The sequence below is a fragment of the Labeo rohita genome, chromosome 5 (genome assembly GCF_022985175.1).
Source record: "Labeo rohita strain BAU-BD-2019 chromosome 5, IGBB_LRoh.1.0, whole genome shotgun sequence".
Classification (NCBI taxonomy): domain Eukaryota; kingdom Metazoa; phylum Chordata; class Actinopteri; order Cypriniformes; family Cyprinidae; genus Labeo; species Labeo rohita.
Genome location: NC_066873.1, coordinates 40260091 through 40283519, shown reverse-complemented (window position 1 = coordinate 40283519; position 23429 = coordinate 40260091). Strand labels below are relative to the sequence as shown.

The window sequence follows — 23429 nt, the reverse complement described above, 5'->3', positions numbered from 1 at the left end:
ATAGATAGATAGATAGATAGATAGATAGATAGATAGATAGATAGATAGAATAATATATAAAACGATAAAATGATGAATGGATGGACGGATGGACAGATAGATTGGATGGATGGAATGACAGATAGAATGGCAGAACAATATCTATCTATCATCTATCTATCTGTCTATCTATCTATCGTTCTGTCTATCGTTCTATTTATCATTTTATCTATCGTTCTATCTAATGTTCTTTCATTCTTCCATTCTGTAATTCCATCCGTCCATCCGTCCATCGCTCTCTTATGTTCTGCCATTCTATCTGTTGTTCCATCCATCTATGCATCCATCCATCTTTCTATCTATCTATCTGCCTGTCTGTCTACCGTCCCTCCATCGTTTTAGTGTTCTATTGTTCTATAGTTCTATCATTCTATCTATCGTTCCATCTATAGATAGATAGATAGATTGAATGACATATAGAATGGCAGAACAATAGAACGATGGATGGATGGATGCATGGAACAGATAGAATAACAGATAGAATGGCAGAACGATAGAACAATAGAACGATAGATAGAACAATAGAACGATAGATAGAACGATAGATAGAACGATAGATAGAACGATAGATAGATAGATAGATAGATAGATAGATAGATAGATAGATAGATAGATAGATTGAATGACATATAGAATGGCAGAACAATAGAACGATGGATGGATGGATGCATGGAACAGATAGAATAACAGATAGAATGGCAGAACGATAGAACGATAGATAGAACGATAGATAGAACGATAGAACGATAGACAGAACGATAGATAGAACGATAGATAGATAGATAGATAGATAGATAGATAGATAGATAGATAGATAGATAGATAGATAGATAGATAGATAGATAGATAGATAGATAGATTGAATGACAGACAGAATGGCAGAACAATATGGATGGATGGATGGATGGAACAACAGATAGAATGGTAGAATAACAGAACAGCAGAATGACAGATAGATAAATAGATAGATAGATAGATAGATACATAGATAGATAGATACATAGATAGACAGACAGATAGACAGATACATTTAAAAACACAGCCTACATTGACTTCATAAAAAAAGCATATAAATGCTTTCATTCATTCCAGCAATACTTTTAATGACTCCACTCCCACACTTGGCAATTCCCGTCAGCTATATTCCATAATCTCTCATTTCCCCGGTGGAGATCTATCAGCGGCGTCCATCCCCCTTCCACAACAGGCTTCCCTCAAATGAGCTCTTTATGTAAAACTCTTAAAAATCAATTTCTTCAGAGACAATCTTGAACTTTGTGGGGTGACAATGAGAGCGTGTCTCATACTAGCGTGTCTATGTGCACCTAGTGTCTGTGTGTTCATGTCCTCCGGACTATTTTTAAACATCTGTGGCAGGCTTAATCCATCTTGTGTGGTGAGAGGGCCCAGCAGATCTGAATATTACAGTAACCATATTTTAACAAGACTCTGGAGTATTCACATAAGCATTAAATACAGCGCCGGGCCGCTGTGTTGTACGGGGTTACTCTCGTTTTGCATTCTGATCCTGTAAACCTCCAGAGGAGACTAAATCACACACGGTTTTGGGGTTGTGGGAAAGCGGTTGCATTTGCCTCCCGGTCACCTGAATAAAGGCATTTAAAAATGGGAGTTAAAGAGTGAAATTCATCCTTATTCTTATCATGTTTCACTCTTACGCTTCAACATTTTTTTTTGAAAACATAAGGTCAGTGATGATAAAACACTATCTAATCAAAGCAATTTTCCAGATTCCACTGTAAAATAAAGATAAAAAGATTAAGGAGTGAATTTACTAAGGATGAATTGTGTCTGCTGATGGCTCTGTTTATTTGCAAACACTGTCTGCATTGTTTTATTGTCCAATTCACTAAAGGAATTATGCAAATTAAGTAACAGCATAACATGGCACAAAATCTGTGCCAAACGCAATTTGCATGGCACAATTTCTACATGAGAAATGGTCCACAGTCAAAGCCAGAGTGCAGAGGTTAACACACATGCTCATGAACATCACAGCCTCTCCAAATTTTCCTATCACTCTCCACTATATATACTGAATAAAAAATAGGCAAATGTCACAAAAATGAAAGCAAAAAGAGTTGTGAGTAGCAACTACTAAAGTAACACATTACTTTTTAATTCACAAGAAGATATTTGAGTTACTTTTTTAAATAAGTAACGCCTTTTATTTTGTTGCCAGTTACTTACTTTGTGTCCTGAGGCTTATTCATTTCACTTTTAGGGTGAAAGTGCTTTTACATTTGCCAAAAATATAGCTATTATATTAAAAACAAACAAGTAAGCCCAGCATAGATGAAATAAAGTAGTGCAAAAGTAATGTAACACATTACTCTCCATAAAAAAGTACTAGTAATGCAGTTAGTAACCTTTTTAGGGAGTAATGCAATATTGTAATGCATTATTTTTAAAAGTATCTTTCCCCACACTAATAGCATCATAACAAATCTTTAAATAATAATAAATTGGATAAATAATAAACAAACAAACAAATACAGTTTTCCTATTTGTGCACACTAAAGAATTCTGGGTTAAAAACAATCCAACTTATTTGGTTATTTGGCAACCCAGCGCTAGGTAAATATTGGACAGAACACATGCTGGGTTATTTTGACCCAACTGGTTGGGTTAAATGTTTTGCTGTTCACCCAACAGCAGTAATTAAAATATGAACATTTATTATTAAGCAAGAACACCCAAAAATATAAGACAAATTGAGTTTACTTGGGTGAATACAGCATAGTTTACAATATTACAAACCAATAAACTCGTTTAACAAGCATTTTACAAAAAAATAAATAAATAAATAAAAATACAGTCTGAACCCAGCATTTGGGTTAAAAAAATAACCCAGCATTCTTCTAGAGAGCAGAAAAACTACCCACCACCAGCATTTGAACCCAGCATTTGAGTTTAAAAAAAATATAACCCAGAAAAACTACCCATCATAAAAACAACCCAATCTTCAACATTTGGGTTAAAAAATAACAACCCAGCATTTTTAAGAGTGCAGAAAAACTACCCATCACCTGGATAAAAATATTAAAAAACAACCCAATAAAATGAACCAACATGCTGAACCCAGCATTTGGGTTAAAAAAAAATAAATAAACAAATAAATAACCCAGCATTTTTAGAGTGCAAAAAACTACCCAGCACCTGGATAAAAATATTAAAAACAATCCAATCAAATGACTCAACGAGCTGAACCCAGCATTTGGGGTAAAAAAAAAAAAAAACCTGCATTTTTTTTTTAGAGTGCATAAAAAACTACCCAGCACCTCAGTAAAAATATTAAATACAACCCAATAAAATGACCCAACAGGCTAAACCCAGCATTTGGGTTAAAAAAATAACCTAGCATTTTGTGAACTATTCCTCTCATGAAAGGTGTGTGCATACGATTTGGAATAAATAATATATAATAAAGTCAATTTTGCAATATCAAATCTAATTGCTTTGTTTTTTTGTTTTTTTTTAATTGTCCACTCCACTGCCTCGACCTGACGACTCGAGCCACGTGGTTTCACAGGAGCATGTGGAATTTGACTTCAATAAAATGAGATTCTCTTTTGTTGGTTCTCGCCCTGATAATTGCACGATGACAGAGGTTTGACTCACGGCGGAAGGCAGATGTCTGCAGTCATTGTCAAACATTCACAAAGGAACGCTGATCTGCTGTCTGAAAAACTGCTCCTAAAAATCTATCACAAGGTTTGAAAAAGAAGAGAGGGAGAGAATGATAAAAGCTTCATGAGCCCATAGACATCTTATGTGTTACTTTCCCTTCTTTGACATCTTCTGATTCAGTGTACTCTGAGCCCTCAGCCTGCTTACATTTTTAGAGCAGGCTCTATAAATCCTGAGCCAAAATTTATATCACAACGTTGTCTCTGCTTCTACTGTGATTTGGGAGAGACGTATTTGACCTATATGAACTTACGCCCCCATAACGCCTACCCTCTGAGTGAGCCCTATATTACAAGAGCCACTGTGAATCACAAAGCTCATGCAGACAAACTGCTCCTCTGGATAAGCCCCTAAAGCGCCGATCACGCTGCCAGTCAGGATTCCGGCTGACATAGTAACATTCTGTCGAAATACAAACATAAAGATAAACACTTCACATGTTATTCAGATGGGTGGTGTTTCTCAAAGGCTTTTGTAGGATTTTAATCAAAACAGTGAATCAAAGAAATGCTCTGGGTTCGATACAAATAAAGCTTTATATCACAGAAAAAAGAAATTGATTTGAAATATTCAAGTAATGAATTTACTTCCATTGTAAGTGAATTACTGTACACTTATTTTTGTTTTACAAGCTGAAAAATTAAAGAGATAGATATCCAAAAATAAAAATTATGTTTGCTTACCCTCATGTTGTTCTAAAACTGTTAGGCCTTTGTTTATCTTCAGAACACAAATGAAAGATATTTTTGATGAAATCTGAGAGATTTCTGACCCTGCATAGACAGCAACGCATCTACCACGTTCAAGGAATGTGTTTTTAAACAAACCTATTAAAGAAGTCCACTTCCAGAACAACAATTTACAGATAATGTACTTACCCCCTTGTCATCCAAGATGTTCATTTCTTTCTTTCTCCAGTCATAAAGAAATTATGTTTTTTTGAGGAAAACATTTCAGCATTTTTCTCCATACAATGGATTGCTATGGTGCCCCGAGTTTGAACTTCCAGAATGCAGTTTAAATGCGGCTTCAAATGATCCCAGCCGAGGAAGAAGGGTCTTATCTAGTGAAACAAAAAAAATCATCCTACATCGCTGCAGAAGTACCAACCCAGTCTTTGCAAAGTGAACATGCAAAGAAGATCAAACACCCTCAACAAAAAAGGTAAAACAGCGATATAGGACGATTTTGAAGTTGAGGGAGAACATGAGATGGGAGTTTTTCGACATACCCTAACTGTCATGAACCAGAAAAAAAAAACAGAGGTCGGGAAGAATGAGACAAGACAAGCGTTTGACATTAAAGGGGTCATCGGATGCAAAGTTCACTTTTATATGTTGTTTGAACATTAATGTGTGTTGGCAGTGTATGTACAAATCTACCCTATAATGATAAAAATCCATGCAGTGGTTTTTAATTAATCTGTAAGAATAATATCCCTTTTTCAAATCGAGCCGTTCTCAGATGCCTGACGGCGTGGCGTTACACAGACAGAGGCCGCTCCCACAATAGTTGACTGACATGAGTGTCTTACCTTAGACCAGCTGTAATAGTCCGACCTCCTTTGTTTTGATGTCAGAGAAGGGATGTAAGTTAGACAAGAATATCTCAGATTGAGCGACTGAGGTGTTGTGTTGCTGGATGTAATAATGAACATAGTGGTCGTTATTTACTCCCAAAACCTGAGCCGCTGAAGATGCAGTGGATTAAGTTTGTTTGTGAAGGAAATGCGCCTCCCGATCTACATATATCCGTCTATGTTCACGCAAATCATTCGTGATCCAGCTTCACTTACAGCAGAAGTAAGTATAAGGGTTTTTATGAATATCTGCAATCAACTTTCCTAATAACGTGCTTGTTAGCAAGTTTAGCGGCTAAAGTAAACAGAGCAGCAGAGAGAAGAGAGGGGCGGGGCGAGCAGAGCTCATTAACATTTAAAGCAGCCTCGACCAGAACAGGATGATTTTTGAAGAGCTGATTTTGGCAAGGTAAAAAGGGTGTTGTTTTACACAACCATTGAGAATTTTTAACCAAAGTATATTATACACTTTTCATTAAGACCCTAAAGAATCATATCAACTTGTGGAAAATGGGCATCCGATGACCCATTTAAAAAGTATATAAACTGTATTATTTTTATGAAAATAACTGATCGTTTCGCTAGATAAGACCCTTCTTCCTCAACTGGGACGTTTACAACCACATTTGGGATTGTTTGAAGCCGCATTTAAACTGCATTTTGGAAGTTCAAACTCGGGGCACCATATCAGTCCATTATGGAGAAAAATGTTTTCCTCAAAAAATACAATTTCTTTTTGACTGAAGAAAGAAAGACATGAACATCTTGGATGACAAGGGGGTGAGTACATTATCTGTAAATTGTTGTTCTGGAAGTGGACTTCTCCTTTAAGTAAATGATTCAGTGACTTGATTTGTTCCTAAATGAATCCTTTAAATCAGCTTTTTTTTTTTTTTTTTTTTTTTAATTTTCATAATTTCTTTTTTTTTTAATTGTGTGTAATTTGTATGTTTATAATTTTATGTTATCAGTGTTTCAACAATGTAACTATCCATTTCCATTTACCATGCCTATACTCAAATCTGAATTAGTCACTTGTCGTCATCTACTGGTATAATAATGTAAACTACACATAGTCTGGAACGTGCATCCAATACTAAAATACATATATCATTTCAAGAAATCAACTAACCAGTCCATTGCAGCTTTAAATATACTGAAAATAGTACTGGATGTTATTAAAAGCAAGGCTGCAATGGTACAGTTCTATTAAACAGCTCATTAGCAATTTTATTGTTGTGAACACATAAACAGCTTCAATCTAAAATTAAAACAGCAAGTTTGATCTTGACTACAGGCGGCTCAAGTGCCTGAACATGTAGCCTGTATGGTGATCCATATTTCACCCCTCCCAAAAGAGCTGAAAAATAGCACAAATAAACAAAGCCCCCCATCTATCAACACCAGCCTACTGTCTCTCGAGCCGCTTTACCTTTAAATAACAGTCCAAGTGTGCACGGTACAAGTTGGTGCCCATCCCAGAGGGCCATTTGTTGAAAGTGCAGTGCCTTCACTTAAATGTCAAGCGTCTTGTTTTGAGGTTGGGTATGATAGTGAATTAATCCTATAGGTCAGTGTCAGGTTTTGTATTTGATTGAACGTACATTCTGTTAAAAAAAACACTTGCATCATACACACAGATGCACACATGTGCAGTGAGAGTCTAGTCAGAAGATCTTGTATATTGTAGTCTAAAAACCCACAAAACAAAATGGCATCCTATTTCAAAAAATTGGGATTTGGAGCACCATTTTGGAAAGCTGCTGAAGCAGAACTCTCTTCTAGTTCTCACCAGTGGGTATGCTGGTAATTGAAAATCAGACTGTGTGTAAATTGCCCCTCCTGTCCATGCGCCACGAAACAAGCTGCCCTAACAAAGAAACGCATGAGCAGCTTTAAATGCACCACAGCTGCTTTATAGACAGATATTTTTTTAGCAAATACATAATTGTTAGACACTTGTTTGGTTACTTTTATTATGCTATTATAGTATTGTTCCAAATTGTGGAATATCATTTAAATGACAAAACAAACACACACACACAGAAATATCAAATTTAGGTTACATAAAACTAATTCTTACAGTCAAATAAAAGCAGAAACAATGATAACTTTATGGTTCTCTGGAATCTATGAAACCTGTTTCTGCCCCTTATGTGGAAAAAAAAGTCATAATTGCATGTTTTTAATCGTGCAATTCTGACTTTATTTCTCACAACTGAGTTTATATCATACAATTCTGAGAAAATATACATTGCAATTCCGAGAAAAAAAGCCATAATTGCACATTCATATTGCAATTCTGATAAAAAAAGTCAGAATTGCAAGCTTATATCTAACAATTCTAATAAAAAAGTCAGAATCTTGAGGAAAAAAATCATAATTGCATGTGTTAATCGCACAATTCTGACTTTATTTATTGCAATTGAGAGTTCATATCACGCAATTAAAAAAAAAAGTCAGAACTGCATGTTTATCTTGCAATTCTGACTTTATCAAGGTTCAAGGTTCGATTCTGAGAAAATTAGATCAGAATTGCGAAAAAAAAGTCAGAATTGCGAGATATAAATTTACATTTATATTTTACAATTTTGACTTCATTTTTCAAAATTTCAAGTTATATTATGCATTTCTGAGAAAAAAAGTCAGAACTCTATGTTTATATCTCACAAACCAGACTTCATTTCTCAGAACTGCAAGTTTATATCTCTCAATTCTGAGAAAAAAGTTGTTGAAAAAAAAGTGAAGTTGAACATTTTTTTTGTTTTGTTTTGTTCAGTGGAGTAAACTGGCTTCCTTAGGTATCTTTATTCTGATTGGTCAATCAAGGCATTATAAAGTCAGATTATTGCATGATAAAATGATTTAAACTGAAAATAAAGTAAATATTTCTGTCTCTTTATCTGTTTGGTGTGTGGTAATATAGTAAAGTACAATTAGTCACCCATTAATGCATTAATAAAACCACTAGAACAGTGTTGTATATTCTGTTGACTTGCAACTTACATCATCCCAAATGTTTCCAAGAATATTTAAAATTAGAGAAATAAAGAATTTAGTGACCCGTAACTTGTCACTGTGTCATTGAAACACACTTTTATTTTATAGAAAACATTGAAACACCAAAGACGCTTTAATATGTATTGTGCTTTATTAGACAGGACGAACGCACAGAGTAGCATTATAACAGAACTTTCACATACGCGTGACCGGAAAAAGCGGAAATTACATACTGTGCCTTTAAAGCATATAAAGGAGGTTTTCTTTCCACATCAAAGTCACTTTAAACCCAGTTAGTTCGCTCAGTGGCCATATTCATGAAATGCAATTATGTTCCAGTGACACTTTACAATTTTACAGTGACAGCCACCATATTGGGCGTTATTATATATCAATGAAACATAACACTAAAGTAAATGCGCTTAAAAAAATATATGTTTTGTGTAGTTTCACAACAAATCAAGCAAGCATTCTGTAAACTTAGCCGGAGGATTTAATTTGACTTTAACTCTCTGAATCCCCTAATGCACCTTTATGGGAAAACAAGGGCATTTTTTTTAATTTCTAACACTCAGAATATATTCCTCGTCCTCTTTTTTGTGTCCTCAAGCTATTGCAATTCTTAAAAAAGGAACATTTTTTCTTGCTCTGCAAACAAATCAGATCACAGAAGGAAGATGAAAAATGAAGTTATTCCGGATTTGCGTCAAATGAAAGATACAAAAAGAAGATACGCCATTGTCCGTCTGCTTCCTCTCATTTACCCTCCTGCAAAACAGACAGCGTGTGGAAAGAGAAATATGATGGAGGGAAAAGAAACAGGAAGCAGACCTTGGCTAGTGGAGGGTTTGTTTGCTCTCCCGTTCAGCTGTCAGTGAGATACGTTCAAGTGAATCACTCCTCTGTTTGTATGTCTATTTCTAAACCAGTCTACCTGCCAAACAGCCAACTGATCTTTCTTTACTTGTACTCTGACAGGAAACGGATTTGTACCTTCTGCAATGTGTGCCGAATTTACCCAAACCGTGATTTTACTCCTACGGTGACCATTACATTTATAGACAGAGAAGTATAACAGAATGAATGTGTTTTATTGCAGTCAGAGCATTTATCAGTGTGGTCTAATACAATCACAAAATGCTGGGCTTCCCGAATCATTAAGTAGTATGGTAGTAGCGCATAAATATTACTTAATATCCAGGGCACGTTTCCAATTATGGATTACTGAGTTACCTAAGTAATACATACACGGATTCATAAAATGACCACTTGTAAGTCCATTATCTGCAACTTAAAAGGATATTTAGACTTGCTTTCAAAGTTTTAGGGAGACAAACTGCACATTGTTTCTTCATCAGAACAGATTTAGAGAAATGTAGCATTACATCACTCGCTCACCAATGGATCCTCTGGAGTAAATGGGTGCCGTCAGAATGAGAGTCCAAATAGCTGATAAAAACATCACAATAATCAACAAGTAATCCACACCACTCCAGTCTATCAATTAATGTCCCGTGCAGTAAAAAGCTGCATGGAAGTAACAAACTTATGAAGGCATTTTAACTTTAAACTCTCACTTCTGGACAAAATACAAGTCCATAATCCATAATAACATGAAGAATGTCTTTATTCTGTTGTTCTCTCACATCACAGTCCATCGACATATTTGTTGTTATGATCTATGCATATTTCTCTCCTGATTCAGACAAGACAAATTCCTTACTGAAGAAAGCAATATTATGGACTTTGAAGTTAAAGCAAGTCAAGTGAAGTTTAAAGCTTGTTTCAAAAAGCATTAATTGGTGGACTAATTTGTGTGACTTGTGGATTATTGTGATGCTTTTATCAGCTCTGGACTCTCATTCTGATGGCACCCATTCACTGCAGAAGATCCACTGGTGAGTGACATAATGCTAAATTTCTCCAAATCTGTTCAGATGAAGAAACTCATCTACATCTGGAATGACCTGCAAAATTTACATTTTCAGCAACTTTTCATTTTGGGTAAACTACTCTAATGTCTTTATAATGGTTTAGTAAAAATTTGCAATAGAGGGATGGTATTATAATAATATTCCTTTGAGACAAATACATGCAGACCCATAAGAAGGTCACATAAATGTTATAACAAGTAAGCTGTGTGCTAAATGAGCATATATTGAATGTATATATTGAGTTAAAGTTCAATAGCTCAGCTTTAAAATCTTTCAAAAGCTAATGCATATCAATTTTTTTGTCAACTTTTATTTCAATCCATTCAGGTTCACAAAACAGATGTTTACTTCCATTTGCATTGGGACTGAATGCCACATCGGATTTACGCAAATCCACACTGACTCAGACACTAAAATGAAAATAATAAGAGTAAATTTTTAATGTAAGCCTGGAATCAATTGTTCAAAATCACTTAATTTAGCACTCTACTAAATTAAAAAAAGATTATTTATTTATTTATGCCAAAAAGAAAAATCAATAACCAATGTTTGGTAAAAAAAAAAAAAAAAAAAAAAAAGTAAAACGTATTCAGATGTCCTTGACATTTTGATTGCATCTAGGGCCATAAATAAATTAAAATCATACAACAAGGACAAATCTGTTCTAAGAAAATGTTTAATTTAATTACATGGAAAGGTTTTCCTCAGTTTAATTTGGTTAGGGTTATTGAAAATTCTACAATTTGACTACGTTTCTGGACGCACAAAATCAATCTAGAAAGCTATTGTGTTTAAATAAATTTATTTTTGAACATAACCACATATGTAACGCTTACATGGTTTTCCTAGTATGCAAATTAATCTGAACTAGTAGAAATCAAAGGATAAGTAGTTCTCATTAGTGAGAATGATGTTAGTTACCATTATGAACAATTTTTATGAGCAGAAACTAATTTCTTATACTGTTATGCTAGTAGATCACTGGAAAATTGGTTGAATTTTCCCTCGTACTGAAACCATCTGTCAGATTATTCAGTTGGTTACGCTGCTGTCAGCTAAATCAGACAGATGTGCATCCATCAGACAGTGTCACATCAGTACAATACATTCACTCTAAGATACATCATCCAAATTCAGCATGCAAAATGTGGAAACTTCAAAGTTGATATATAAAGCCTTGATACATAAAAAAAAAAAAAACACTGAACACAGAAACAGAATATAAATGTCCTTGTTTTCCCATAAAGGTGCATTAGGGATTTAGAGAGTTAAAGTCAAATTAAAGTCAAATTAAATCCTCTGGCTAAGTTTACAGAATGCTTGCTTGATTTGCTGTGAAACTACACAAAACATATCTTTTTTTAGGTGCATATGTATACACACACACATATATACATATATACATATATATATATATATATATATATATATAGAGAGAGAGAGAGAGAGAGAGAGAGAGAGAGAGAGAGAGAGAGAGAGAGAGAGAGAGAGTTGTTTCATTGATATGTAATAACGCCCAATATGGTGGCTGTCACTGTAAAACTGTAAAATGTCACTGGAACATAATTGCATATCATGAATATGGCCACTGAGTGAACTAACTGGCTTTAAAGTGACTTTGATGTGGAAGGAAAACCTCCTTTATATGCTTTAAAGGCACAGTATGTCATTTCCGCTTTTTCCAGTCACACGTAAAAAAGCAGCACTGTTTTATCATACTAGATATATGCGAGTTGAAAGTTTAACTTAATTGAAAATTTAATTAAAAAATATTATTTATTTATACTTTGTCTGACCCATCTATTTATTGCAAAGTTATATATGTATATATATATATATATATATATATATATATATATATATATATATATATATGATTTACATTCTGTGTTCAGTGTTTTTTTTCTTTATTATTTATTACATTTAATTTAAATACTTATTAATAACTACAATACCACACAAAATTTTGACATCAGTGAGATTTTAAAATGCATTTGAAAAATCTATTTTATGCTCACCAACGTTGCATTTATTAATCAAAAATACAATAACATTTTGTTTTAATATTATTACAATTTAACCCTTTAACTGTCACTCCCATTTTTGAACACAGACATAAAAATGCACTATCCAGATTTACATTTTTATAACTCATGAATGAAAACATTTTGTAATATGATTTTGATCTACATTTTCTGTGTTAATGCATAGTCTGATTTTAAAATGCCTTTCATGAATTTTGAGATTTTAAGTTTTGTACTGATACATAATTTCTTATGATTTCTAAAGTATGATAGAGAAAAAGGCAACGAAGAAAGTCTTTTGTGACAAAGGTCAGAACTCATGTTATGATGTAGATTTTTTAAGTTGCTCTCTTGACATATATTAATCTATTACTTTTCCTACATCATTTGTAACACAAAAATATGGTAATCAAAATCTAATCAAATCTAATCAAAAATACATTAAAATATATTTCAAATGTAATTTATTCCTATGATGCAAAGCTGAATTTTCAGCATCATTACTCCAGTCTTCAGTATCACATGATCTTTCAAAAATCATTCTAATATGCTGATTTTGTGTTTAAGAAACATTTCTTATTATGTTGAAAACATTTGATATACGTTTTTCAGGATTCTTAATAGCATTTAGAACTTTTTAATTTTCTGTTACATCATAAATTTAAAACAGAACATTTTGTAACATTATAAATGCATTTAATTTTGATCAGTTTAATGTCTAAAAGTATTCATTTCGGTAAAAAAAAAAAAAAAAAAAAAAAATCTGTGTGAAACAAATTTCAATCCCAAATTGCAATCTCTGCTCTGATTGGTTAGCCCTCTGCATAGTGCTGTAGCTCACATTCACTCTGTTTCAACCCAAACCTGGGTAAAATATGGACAAACCCGGCTGCTGGGTAATATTTTTAAATTACATTTTTAACCCAAAAGTTGGGTTTGTCCATATTTTGCCCAAGTTTGGGTTAAAACAACCCAGCAATGTTTTAGAGTGTTGTTTGTCACAATGGTGTGTGAAGCTGCTGAATGCTAAGTAGCTGTTGTGATGTCACAGATACTGCAATGATTTCTGAAAAACATGTTTTTGCAGCCTAGTTTCCATAAATGCTCTTATTGGACTTAAGAAGGAGCATCATGTTCAAGTATAAGAAAAGCAAGGAAAATCCTGTTTTCTCTGATACGCCCCCTTTAGTTTAATCAATTTTTGACTGAGAAGCAGCGCCTTTAACAGTTATTTGGACCCTGAGGCTGAATATGACTCTGTGTGTAAAACATCAGTACAACAGTCCACCATGTGCTGTCAGCGTTTCCTTGATCAAGAGGGGCTGGCGTGCTCTCAGAGGCGGCAAATGGCACCCTTACCATCCCTGTGACAATGGGTTTTGAGATTGCTTTCTGAAATCCATCCACAGCACCAAATTTAATCATGGCTTTATTTGCTTCCGTCACCGCTGCCAACCTCTTTTAATGAAATTCCAAACAAGCTTGATGTCTGATTGTCATGCACTGCCATAAAAAGACCATGTGGCGCATGACGTCGGATGCGGTTAACAGCTGGGTAATTCCCGGCGCACGGAGGACCCTGCGCATTAACTGAATTTCACTCTCACAAAGGCGTGCAGCTGCCAGTTTGCACTAAACGTGCATTCAGTGAAAGCCCTACCGGTAATGGATGTTTATTCAGTTCATGTGAATCATATGGGTCACTGGTTCATAGTGAATAAAGTCCAACAAAAAGCGGCTTTCTAGGACTTGTGAATCATGATGGGTAAAAGAAGTACTTATCTGTTATACAAAAACAAACTCTGAACACCAAATGTGAGTTTTATGGAATATTCTGGCTGGTCTTTTCAAAGACAAAATTACATAAACACATCATAAAAGTGACTTTTGTGCTACATTTGAGTCTATAATCCATAATAACGCCTTATCCTGTGAAAAAGTTGCTCCCCTGTTGTCCTCTCACATCACAATCCACCCACATATTTGTTCTGACATGTTTTAGACTGTTTTCACTTGTAAACCATGCTTGATCTATGTGTATTTCTCTCCTGATTCAGACGAGATGACTTCTTCACTTGAGAAAGCAATAATATTGACAGAATACATTGGAGTCATCTTAATGGAAACTTTTTGTGGATTATTGTGATGATTTAATCAGCTGTTTGGACTCTCAATCTGACGGCACCCGTTCACTGCAGAGGATCCAATGGTGAACAAGTGATATAATGCTAAATTTCTTCAAATCTGCTCTGATGAAGAAACAAACTGATATACATCTTGGATGGCCTGAGGTTGAGTAAGTGTTCAGCAAATGAATCAACTGAACCAGTTCACTAAACAAGTCTAACTGATTCATTCACTAATCTGACTCATTTGATTCACTCTCAGTGGTTAACAGCTCACTCCAACTGAGGATTATCAGTGAATAATGACTTTCATTGCTGTTTGTTCTTTACACAAAGCTTTTGTATGGCCTCGGAAGACTTGGAATATAGCACATGATTCATCTGAATGAAGTGGAAAGCTTAAAAGCTCCATTCTCAATTCATCTTAGCTCTCTACCACAAAAAAGGTCTGGAATGAGTAAATGTCAGAATTTTCGTTTTTGTCTGAACTAATCTTTTAAAGGACGTTATCGACGGGTTAAGATGTCCAGTGTGTTTGAGCATACAGTCAAGAGATAATGTCTTTTAGATGAACCAGACTTTAAGCAATCTTCAGCAAAGAATAATAATGAATTCTTCGAGCTTTAGCTGAAGCTCTTATCCTCATTCTTCATTTTGAATAAGGACGGGTTTATGATGAAATATTGCTAACTAAAATAAAGATGCACGGATCTAGCTCACAAATTACATCTTGGTTTCTGCCCCCAGCGTGCCATACGAGTTCAAAGCAAAATATAAAAATCTGGCTCAAACTCAAGAGTCACAAATAAACAACTATATATCCTAAGGATGAGAATGAACATGGCCTACTTCGTCAGCGTGAGGCAAGTGCACCAACAATTTGGTCCATGAGCTACATTTATATTTGCTTGAGATTGAAAATCTGTGTAAAAGCAAAACGGTTATGGGAGATGACGAGTCTCTTCATGTTTACTGTATACTTTCCACCTCTGTGTACACACAAACTACAATGTTCTACCACATGTAGGCACATTTGCACATAGATTGACTAATTCACACACTGATATCTGTGTATGAACAGAACACACACAATCATGTACTACAGGGAACATCCATATGTGACCTGTCATTTTTTGCATTTGTCTCTTTATCGCCATTTCATCTTGTGTTAGTTCAGACCAGCAGGTTTTCAAGGGTTAAGAGCATGAGTATCAGCCTTGAGATTTTAGGTTATAGCATTTTTATTTAACTAGATGTACTAGAAAACATAGAAAACATCCTTTGATGAATGGAATTGCAATGAGGTGCTGGGATACCTAATTAAATCCTAATCACAAAAAGATTGATCTGGAAAGGCACTTTGAACTGAGCTGACAATCACACCAGTCAGACGTCAATATACAAAGTTTAATGAAAAAACTAATCTGAGTGAATGCATTTGATGACACAGTTTGACATTACAAACGTTTAAATTTTTGCAATTAAATAACAAATTGATTTCTAATTTTGCAAACATGCATAGAAGTTAAATGAAAAAGCATGGGATTTTGATGCAATGTGATTACGCTAAACTGATTATAGTTGGCAAAAGCATTGCATGGTGATGGGGGAGGGGGGGACGCATTTTCTTTTATTTTTTCAAATAAAAAGACATTTATTTCCTGGTATTGAGCATGCTGTGTCTAGTTCAAATTACATTTTAATGATTTTATTTAATTGGATACTTATCAAGGTAAACCAATGGTTTTCCTTGGTCTGCAGCACTGCTCATTTTGGATGTCGCTCTATCTGATGCACCAGTTCAGGTCTTGGTGCCAATATTAATGAGCTGATGATCTGAACCAAGTTCATTAAGGAAGACATCCAAAATGTGCAATTTAGTGGTATTCCATGAGCAAGAATGGGAAACAGTATATGCTTAAATCAACCATCCTATTCATTTGCATAGAATACAGTGCAATATGTTTCAGATAATAAAAATTAAAGTTGTTGGTTTTACGACATGGTGTCAAAAACAAAAATTTGGGCTCCAAATGAGTGCTGCGTACCACAAACAGGTCTGTTTGCTGACTTACCAGAGACCTGCTCTCTACAAATCACACAAAGCATCATTTTAATTAGAAAAGACAATTCTATTAAAGGTATACAACTTATGTTTTGTACTATTATATATAGTTAGTCCTCAGGGTAAACTTTGACACAAATGAGAAACTGGAAATACTCTGTCGAACTTAATATGCATTTATTATGTTTCAGAATCTAAAGATAAAACTAGAATTTGTTTCACAGCTTAGCATGGCCTGTTAAAGACTTTATATTTAGATTCACTTTTGATTTACTCACTCACACGGGCTGAAAAGCTGCAAGTTTTAAGCCAAGGAGATGTCACAACTGCAGAAAACCGCTCACAGGTCTTTCTGCAGGCTTGTGATAGACCTACTTTCCATAAATCACACCATCAGATTTATTCACCTCATAGAGAAACAAAGGCACAGGTAACGGGATTTTCACGCGTTTTAAGTGAGCTGCGCTGTCCATGGTGCTGAATCCATCCAAACTGTTCTAACCAAACAGAAAAATCACTATTTCTCTTCACTGTTCACTTACAACATTTTAAATCGAAATTAGGTCAGTAAGATATGAGGGGGGAAAATAAAACGCGGAACAGGTGCGCAAAACACCGACCTTGTGTCTAGGAAACGTTAAAATACACTAAAGCAACGCGAAAAATAGTAGCAATTGAGTCGTTTTCATAGAGAATACAACAGATTATGAGCTTCAAACACCATCAGGACGCTCTTACTCACCTTCCACTTCATCCTCAGGCAGGTTGACCGGTGCCCGGTACGATAGGATATCAGGAATGGTGCAGATCCCCCGGTACATCAAAGTGGAAGTCACCGGATGCATAGGCATTTTTGCAATTTATGTTGACCAGCACGTGTGTATTGATCCTCATATATGTGATTTACTGTCCGGACGGCAACTTTTTACCCCGCATCAGATCGGACCGAAACCCTCACTGGAGATTAAGCGTGGAGTTGATTCCATGGAAAGGTCCTATAGTACTCTCGCAGCGTGCGCAATTGCGCAGCCCTCTCCAAGAAACCAGGTATAGGGATTTACAAGTCTTCACAGGTCACTGGTGGTCTAGATGTAAGGCTTTTGGGTTTGAATCTTCACCATATAAGCAAAACCCCCGCTCTTTAGTTTGATGTAAAAATGACCAAGACAACGAATTACGGCGGCTCCATCGGCGGGGAAACTAGCAGATCCAAATAATCCACCAGTTCACACGACGCGCATCAAACAAACGCGCATTTTTATCAATGCGACAAAGTATGTGCGTGTTTGACGAGGTTGCGTGGATCGATTCGATCTCCAGGTCGTTAGGCACTGATCTCCATATGATTTTCTCTTCAGTTTCAGTTTCTTAAGACACAGCAGTTGAGCTTCGAGCACGCACTTGTTGGACAGCGTGTGCGCACTGCCAAGAACAATGAGTTAAAAATGCGCTTTACGCGTGTGTAGTTTTTAAGGTTAAGGTCTTTTTCTCTAATGCAATCCAGTTTTTCCTGTGAAAAAAAAAAAAAACAGTAAAAGATGTCACCGATGTAAACAAACTTTCTAGCTAATCACGACATGCAGATAAACGAGCTGTGCGAGGGGAGGCGCGGTGTCCGGGTTCCCTCGCGATGGATCTATATTTAGTCTGAGTGTAAGCTGCTGCTCCACAAGGTATTTCCCGCCGCAGGTGTTGGGAGGCGTTTACACAGGACGCGTTCTTGCGTTCAACAGCTAGACGGAGCGTAACGGACTGGAACACTCTTGACGCGTTTTGAAAAGTTGGTCTGCCTTTTTTTGTACTTTGCAGGATGTCTTAAAACGCGAAGCGACGCATCCGCGTGCGTATAGTGTCAGAAAAACTTTAATTGAACAAGAATACAGTATTACTGTCAAAAACGTCCATTTAATTAATTTAAATGATATTGAAAGCGGCAAATTTGCTCATTTAATAAAACATGATTACTTATAAATTAATATAAAATCAACATCCACATTTAATGTGAAATGAGTTATTAGAATATTTATTTATTTTTTTTTTTAAGCAAAACGTTCAGCACGCACAACAGCAAGGGTAATGTTTTATATTTGTCACAGTTTGGTCAGTTACCAGGATGAGCGGCCATATTGGTGACACTCGAATGTAAACAGCAGCATACCACTGAAAATGTTGTTCGGCTAATTTAGGCTATCTAAATTCCAGAAAAAATGTGTAGAAGCTGCTAAATCATATAGAGAAGGACTTAGTAAGCAGGAAAGGGCGCAATATTTTGACAAACTGAAGGTAATAGGTGGCAAAGATACATACGAGCAGTATTAATTAAGATATTAGCCTAACATTTCACCCACCTGACCGGAAATGATAAGAACAAACACTAATGTTGTCAAGATTCTTGCCCTGGAAATCCTAATTCAGTTTGGCCAACCACAAAGCCTTTTGTTCCTCAGACAGTTTTTGCACTCTTCTCCTTGATTTGTTATAACTTTTGACAGTCTGTAGTACTCCAAATGTTTTTCCTGGTCTGACCGATTAGAACAGCCCAAAACATAACAATAATTGATCATTTTCAGCAGCAATAATCAGTGAAATATGCAAGTTTTGTTCGGTTCAGTGGCACTGTTTACATTCAGTGCTGCCAATATGGCCAATTAATGACGAGTCATGAAAACACTCCATTTGTTTCTTGCGGTTTCTTTAATTATTTGTAAAATTTACTAGGCCCTAATTTTTTTTAGTGTATAGCAGTTCAATAGACAAGTAACATTGAGCAACTTACAAGCAGCTGAAGAAATATTTCGAAGCCAAAGCAACTTATTAGTGTTGAATCGCTTGAGTGAACGAATCAGTGAATCGCCCACAGAACAGTTTCCAGCTGCATCCGAAATCACTCGCTGTGTAGTAGGTACTATATTTGATTTGAAAATTACTTCACGAATTACAACTGTTAAAAAAGTAAGTTCTGTATACTATAAATATGAGTAGAATGAATGAAATTCAGACGTGCTTCATCGCTATATTGTCACTGTCACTTGACTTAACTGGCATTCACAAATGCCCTCCCATGATTTTGTGTGATAGCAGAGTGTCCATCGAGTGCACATTTAAGAATCTCAGTGTAAGTAATACTACGAATTTGGACATGCATGCCATTTTTTTATGAAAGTAAGCATATTGGAAGGAATCAGTTCTTGAAAAAAATCTGTTAAACTAATGACTCAGTGACTCCTTCATAAAGACCATCACAATTGTTTTGTTTCTGAATGAATCATTGTTTTTTGCCCCTTACAGATATATGAACAATTCTGTGGCATCTTCAAAATTTCTGACCCTGATATAAACATACAATTAAAAAACACTCAGAAGGAAAACAGGAACACATCTTGAGTAAAAAATAGCACTAAACGAACACATCCTCCATATGAACGCCCCCTTCTATGCGCAACACCACTATCAAGCACATAACACTCCTCTCATTCATTCTCATTCATTTCATTGCATGTATCTCTCCACAGGCATCCTTGATAGGCGTGATTCTCAGACCCCCCTTAAACAAGAAGAGATGTGACTAATGTTTTCACAGGGCTGGGACGGATCCCATCCCCTTTGGCATTTCTTTAATGGAAACTCGTCTTTAAAAATTCACATTCTGTTTGATAAGAAGTCAGTTACTGCTGTTGTTAAACTCAAAGGCTTTGTCAGATCTGTCCAAACAAGAGACTGAAAGCACTCCAAACTCTAGCGCGAGACAGCATGCCAGCATCTCAGGAAAAAGATGCTTATTATTTTGCATGTGCAAGAGCATCCTGGTAGAAATGCATAGCACTTTGCAATGCAAACATATTAATCAAAAGGTGCTTGGCATGGTGGAAGTCATCCACCGCACACTAATCTGTCTCCGTGTGGGTGGGTTATCTTTGCTTTTCTGCCCAGATTTCTGACATATTCGCAAGCAGGTGTTCGAATCCCTACCAGGGATTTTCCGCATGCGTTCTTTGTCAAATGCACTTAGTAAAAAACATATGCATTCTTTCGGAGACATATGAGTCTTATTATGGGTTATCTGGAGCTGTGATGGATTTGGGTGGTGTAATGACACCATTGTCTCCTCCAGCTGTGGACCGGTACTCTTGCGACAGGACCCAGGTGCACATATCAGGACCTGATGGCCTATTACGACCGGCGGACTCTCAACCTCCAATACCCAGATTTTGAGGCATTTTCTAGCTCCTCCACATAGTGACAGGTGTCCTGTGTTTTGCACACACACATACTCACACATCTCAGTGGGAGAGCATAAACTTTTCACAGTGTCACCCACGTCTAACACTGAGTGACAAGAAGAGAAAGGGGCTTCTTTCCGTCTCTTTTCACTGCTCCTGAAGCTCTCCTGGGTGCATCACCTGCTTTGACAGAGAAACGCTCCTCCAAGAGATTTTCATTTCTAGATCCGGCCCACTGGCGGGAAGCATCAGCTGTAAGCTGAATGTCAGAGGTTAAGTGGTACCCATAATGCATTGCTCATTCTTAGTGTGATTAAGGCAGATAAGCCTGGTGTAAATTATGTATTATGTTATCTTGACAACATAAACCCCCGGTTTGAAAACCTAATAACAAGTTGAACACTCCAGCGCATGCTGTCTTTCCTTTCTCATAAATAAACAAACACTGAAACACCCGACTAGCTTCACAAAGGAGTTCCTTAGAAGATGAATTTCATCAAAACATGTCATAAACATTACTGTTATACTATGTTTTCTTTTAATTAAATGAATAGTTAATCTAAAACTGAAAATACTATCATTATAGCCTCACGTCTTTCCATATTCTGGCCTTGATTACTTTTTTCCTACATGCTTTACAAAAAAACGGCAAATGAGGCTTTCAAAAAGCATCACTGAAGTTATATATTTTTACAATAAGTTATACAATAGCTTAGATCAAACCAAAATTTAAGTCATTATTCACTATTAATCTTCTGTTTCAGTGCAACTGGAGTCAGTTGAAGCAGATCAGTCTGATCCAAGAATGAATCACTCTGAATTCACTAATTCATTGCTGATCATTGCATCATTCAATGATCAACACAATTGAAAAAGCATCATTAAAGTTGTCATTAGGGCCCGAGCACCGGTGGTGAAATTGTTCAGATTTTCTTCTCCAAAATTAATTGCATTTTGAGGGCTTAAACATGCTCGAAAACTCACACGCGCCAAAAGTGGTGAAAATTTACATCTGATATGGGTTTCAGAAGTGAAGGATTTGAACAAGTGCTTCTTGAGCTGTGTTTCAAACACATGTACGAAATTCGGTAGACACACGTAACACACCAATATCCTCCCCTCCGGTACGAAGTCCAAAACCCAACAGGCAGTCTGTTATTTTGAATTTTCTTGACAAAATTTGTGCCGATTTTGCCATGTTTCAAGTGCTGTATTTAAGCAAACTCCTCCTAGAGATTTACACAGATCAACACCAAATTTGTTCAGTGTAATCTAAAGCCCTTTGTGACGTTCAATTGCGAAGATCTTGAGTTTTCTTTGAAGGGCGTGTCTGTAGCGGTCTGACAAACTTTGATGTTTTGCCATGAAAAAGGAAGTTGTTATAATTCAGGCATGCAATGTCAGATCAGCCCCAATCCTCACACGTTCGATAAGAGTCCTGGCCTGAACACATCTAAAGGCCAATATTCTGTTATAATCATAGCGCCATCTGCTGGCAACAGGAAATAACTTGTTTTAACTTAAACATGCAATGTTCAATTTGCACCAAACTTCACGTTTGGTAAGAGTCCTAGCCTGAAGTCATCCAAAGGCCAATATTGTTGGCAACAGGATACGTTATGCTTTGCACCAACTCAAACCTACCATGTTCACTCTGCACCAAACTTTATATGTTTGACAAAAGTGCTGGCCTGAAGTCATCTACATGCCAGTATCCAGTTATAGTCATGGCGCCACCACCTGGTAGCAGGAAGACTGGCACATATGACTTCTAAATTAACCCTTTAAATCCATATTGGCCACCGTTTGCTGTTTTCCTAAAGCCACCAGGTGATGGTGAGCCTGGGTGCGAGGGCCCTTTCAACCCTGCTTGCAGCTTTAATTATTCATCATTACTCTTCTGTTCCAGTGCAAATGGAATCAGTTGAACCAGATCAGTCCAATCAATGAATGAATCATTCTGAATCCGTCAATTCATTGCTGATCATTGTGTCGTTCAAGCTTCAAAATGAATGTAAAAGCATCAAAGTTATATTATAAGTCTTCTGAAGTCTTACAATAGCTTTGTAGATCAAACCAAAAGTCATTATTCACTGTTTGTTAATCTTTTAGGGCAACTGGAGGCAGTTAAACCAGATCCGTTTGATCCATGAATCACTCTGAATCAATCAATTCATTGCTGATCATTGCTACAATAATGGCATTCAAGCTTTAAAATGATTGTAAAAGCATCATTAATGTTATTATGTGTCTATTATACAAAACTTTGTAGATCAAAAAAATAAGTAATCACTGCTGATCTTATGCTTCAGTGCAACTCAGTCAGTGAGTTGAACCAGATCAGTCTGATTCATGAATGAATCACTCTGAATGTTTCAATTCATTGCTAATCATTGCAACAATAAATGGTGACTGAGGCGTTCACGCTTCACAATGATTGTAAAGGCATCATTAAAGTTACTATATGTCTTCTGAAGTCATACAAAAGCTTTGTAAAATGTAAGGAGTTATTCACTTCCAATCTTCTGCTTCAGTGCAACTCAGTCAGTGAGTTGAACCAGATCAGTCCAATCCATGAATGAATCAGCTGGTTTTCTGGTTTTGATGGCCCTTTTTCCCTTTAATTTCAACTCAGATAATTCTGGATTTATAATTTGCATTACAACTGGGACATTCAAGCTTCAAAAAGGCTGCACAAATATCACAAACATAATTCATGTGAATTGTGCTT

At 36.0% G+C, this 23429-nt stretch overlaps 1 protein-coding gene across 1 annotated transcript in view; it reads right to left on the bottom strand.

Moving 5' to 3' along the window:
• The window catches only part of LOC127165990 (calcium-binding protein 7), a 41061-nt gene extending 22942 nt beyond the window's left edge, over nt 1-18119 (bottom strand). Inside the window, exon 1 of the mRNA XM_051111038.1 lies at nt 17221-18119. Within this exon, the coding sequence (XP_050966995.1) occupies nt 17221-17329 (109 nt within the window). The 5' untranslated portion in view covers nt 17330-18119. The remainder of the gene's footprint in view (nt 1-17220) is intronic.
• Nucleotides 18120-23429: the final 5310 nt, after the last annotated feature.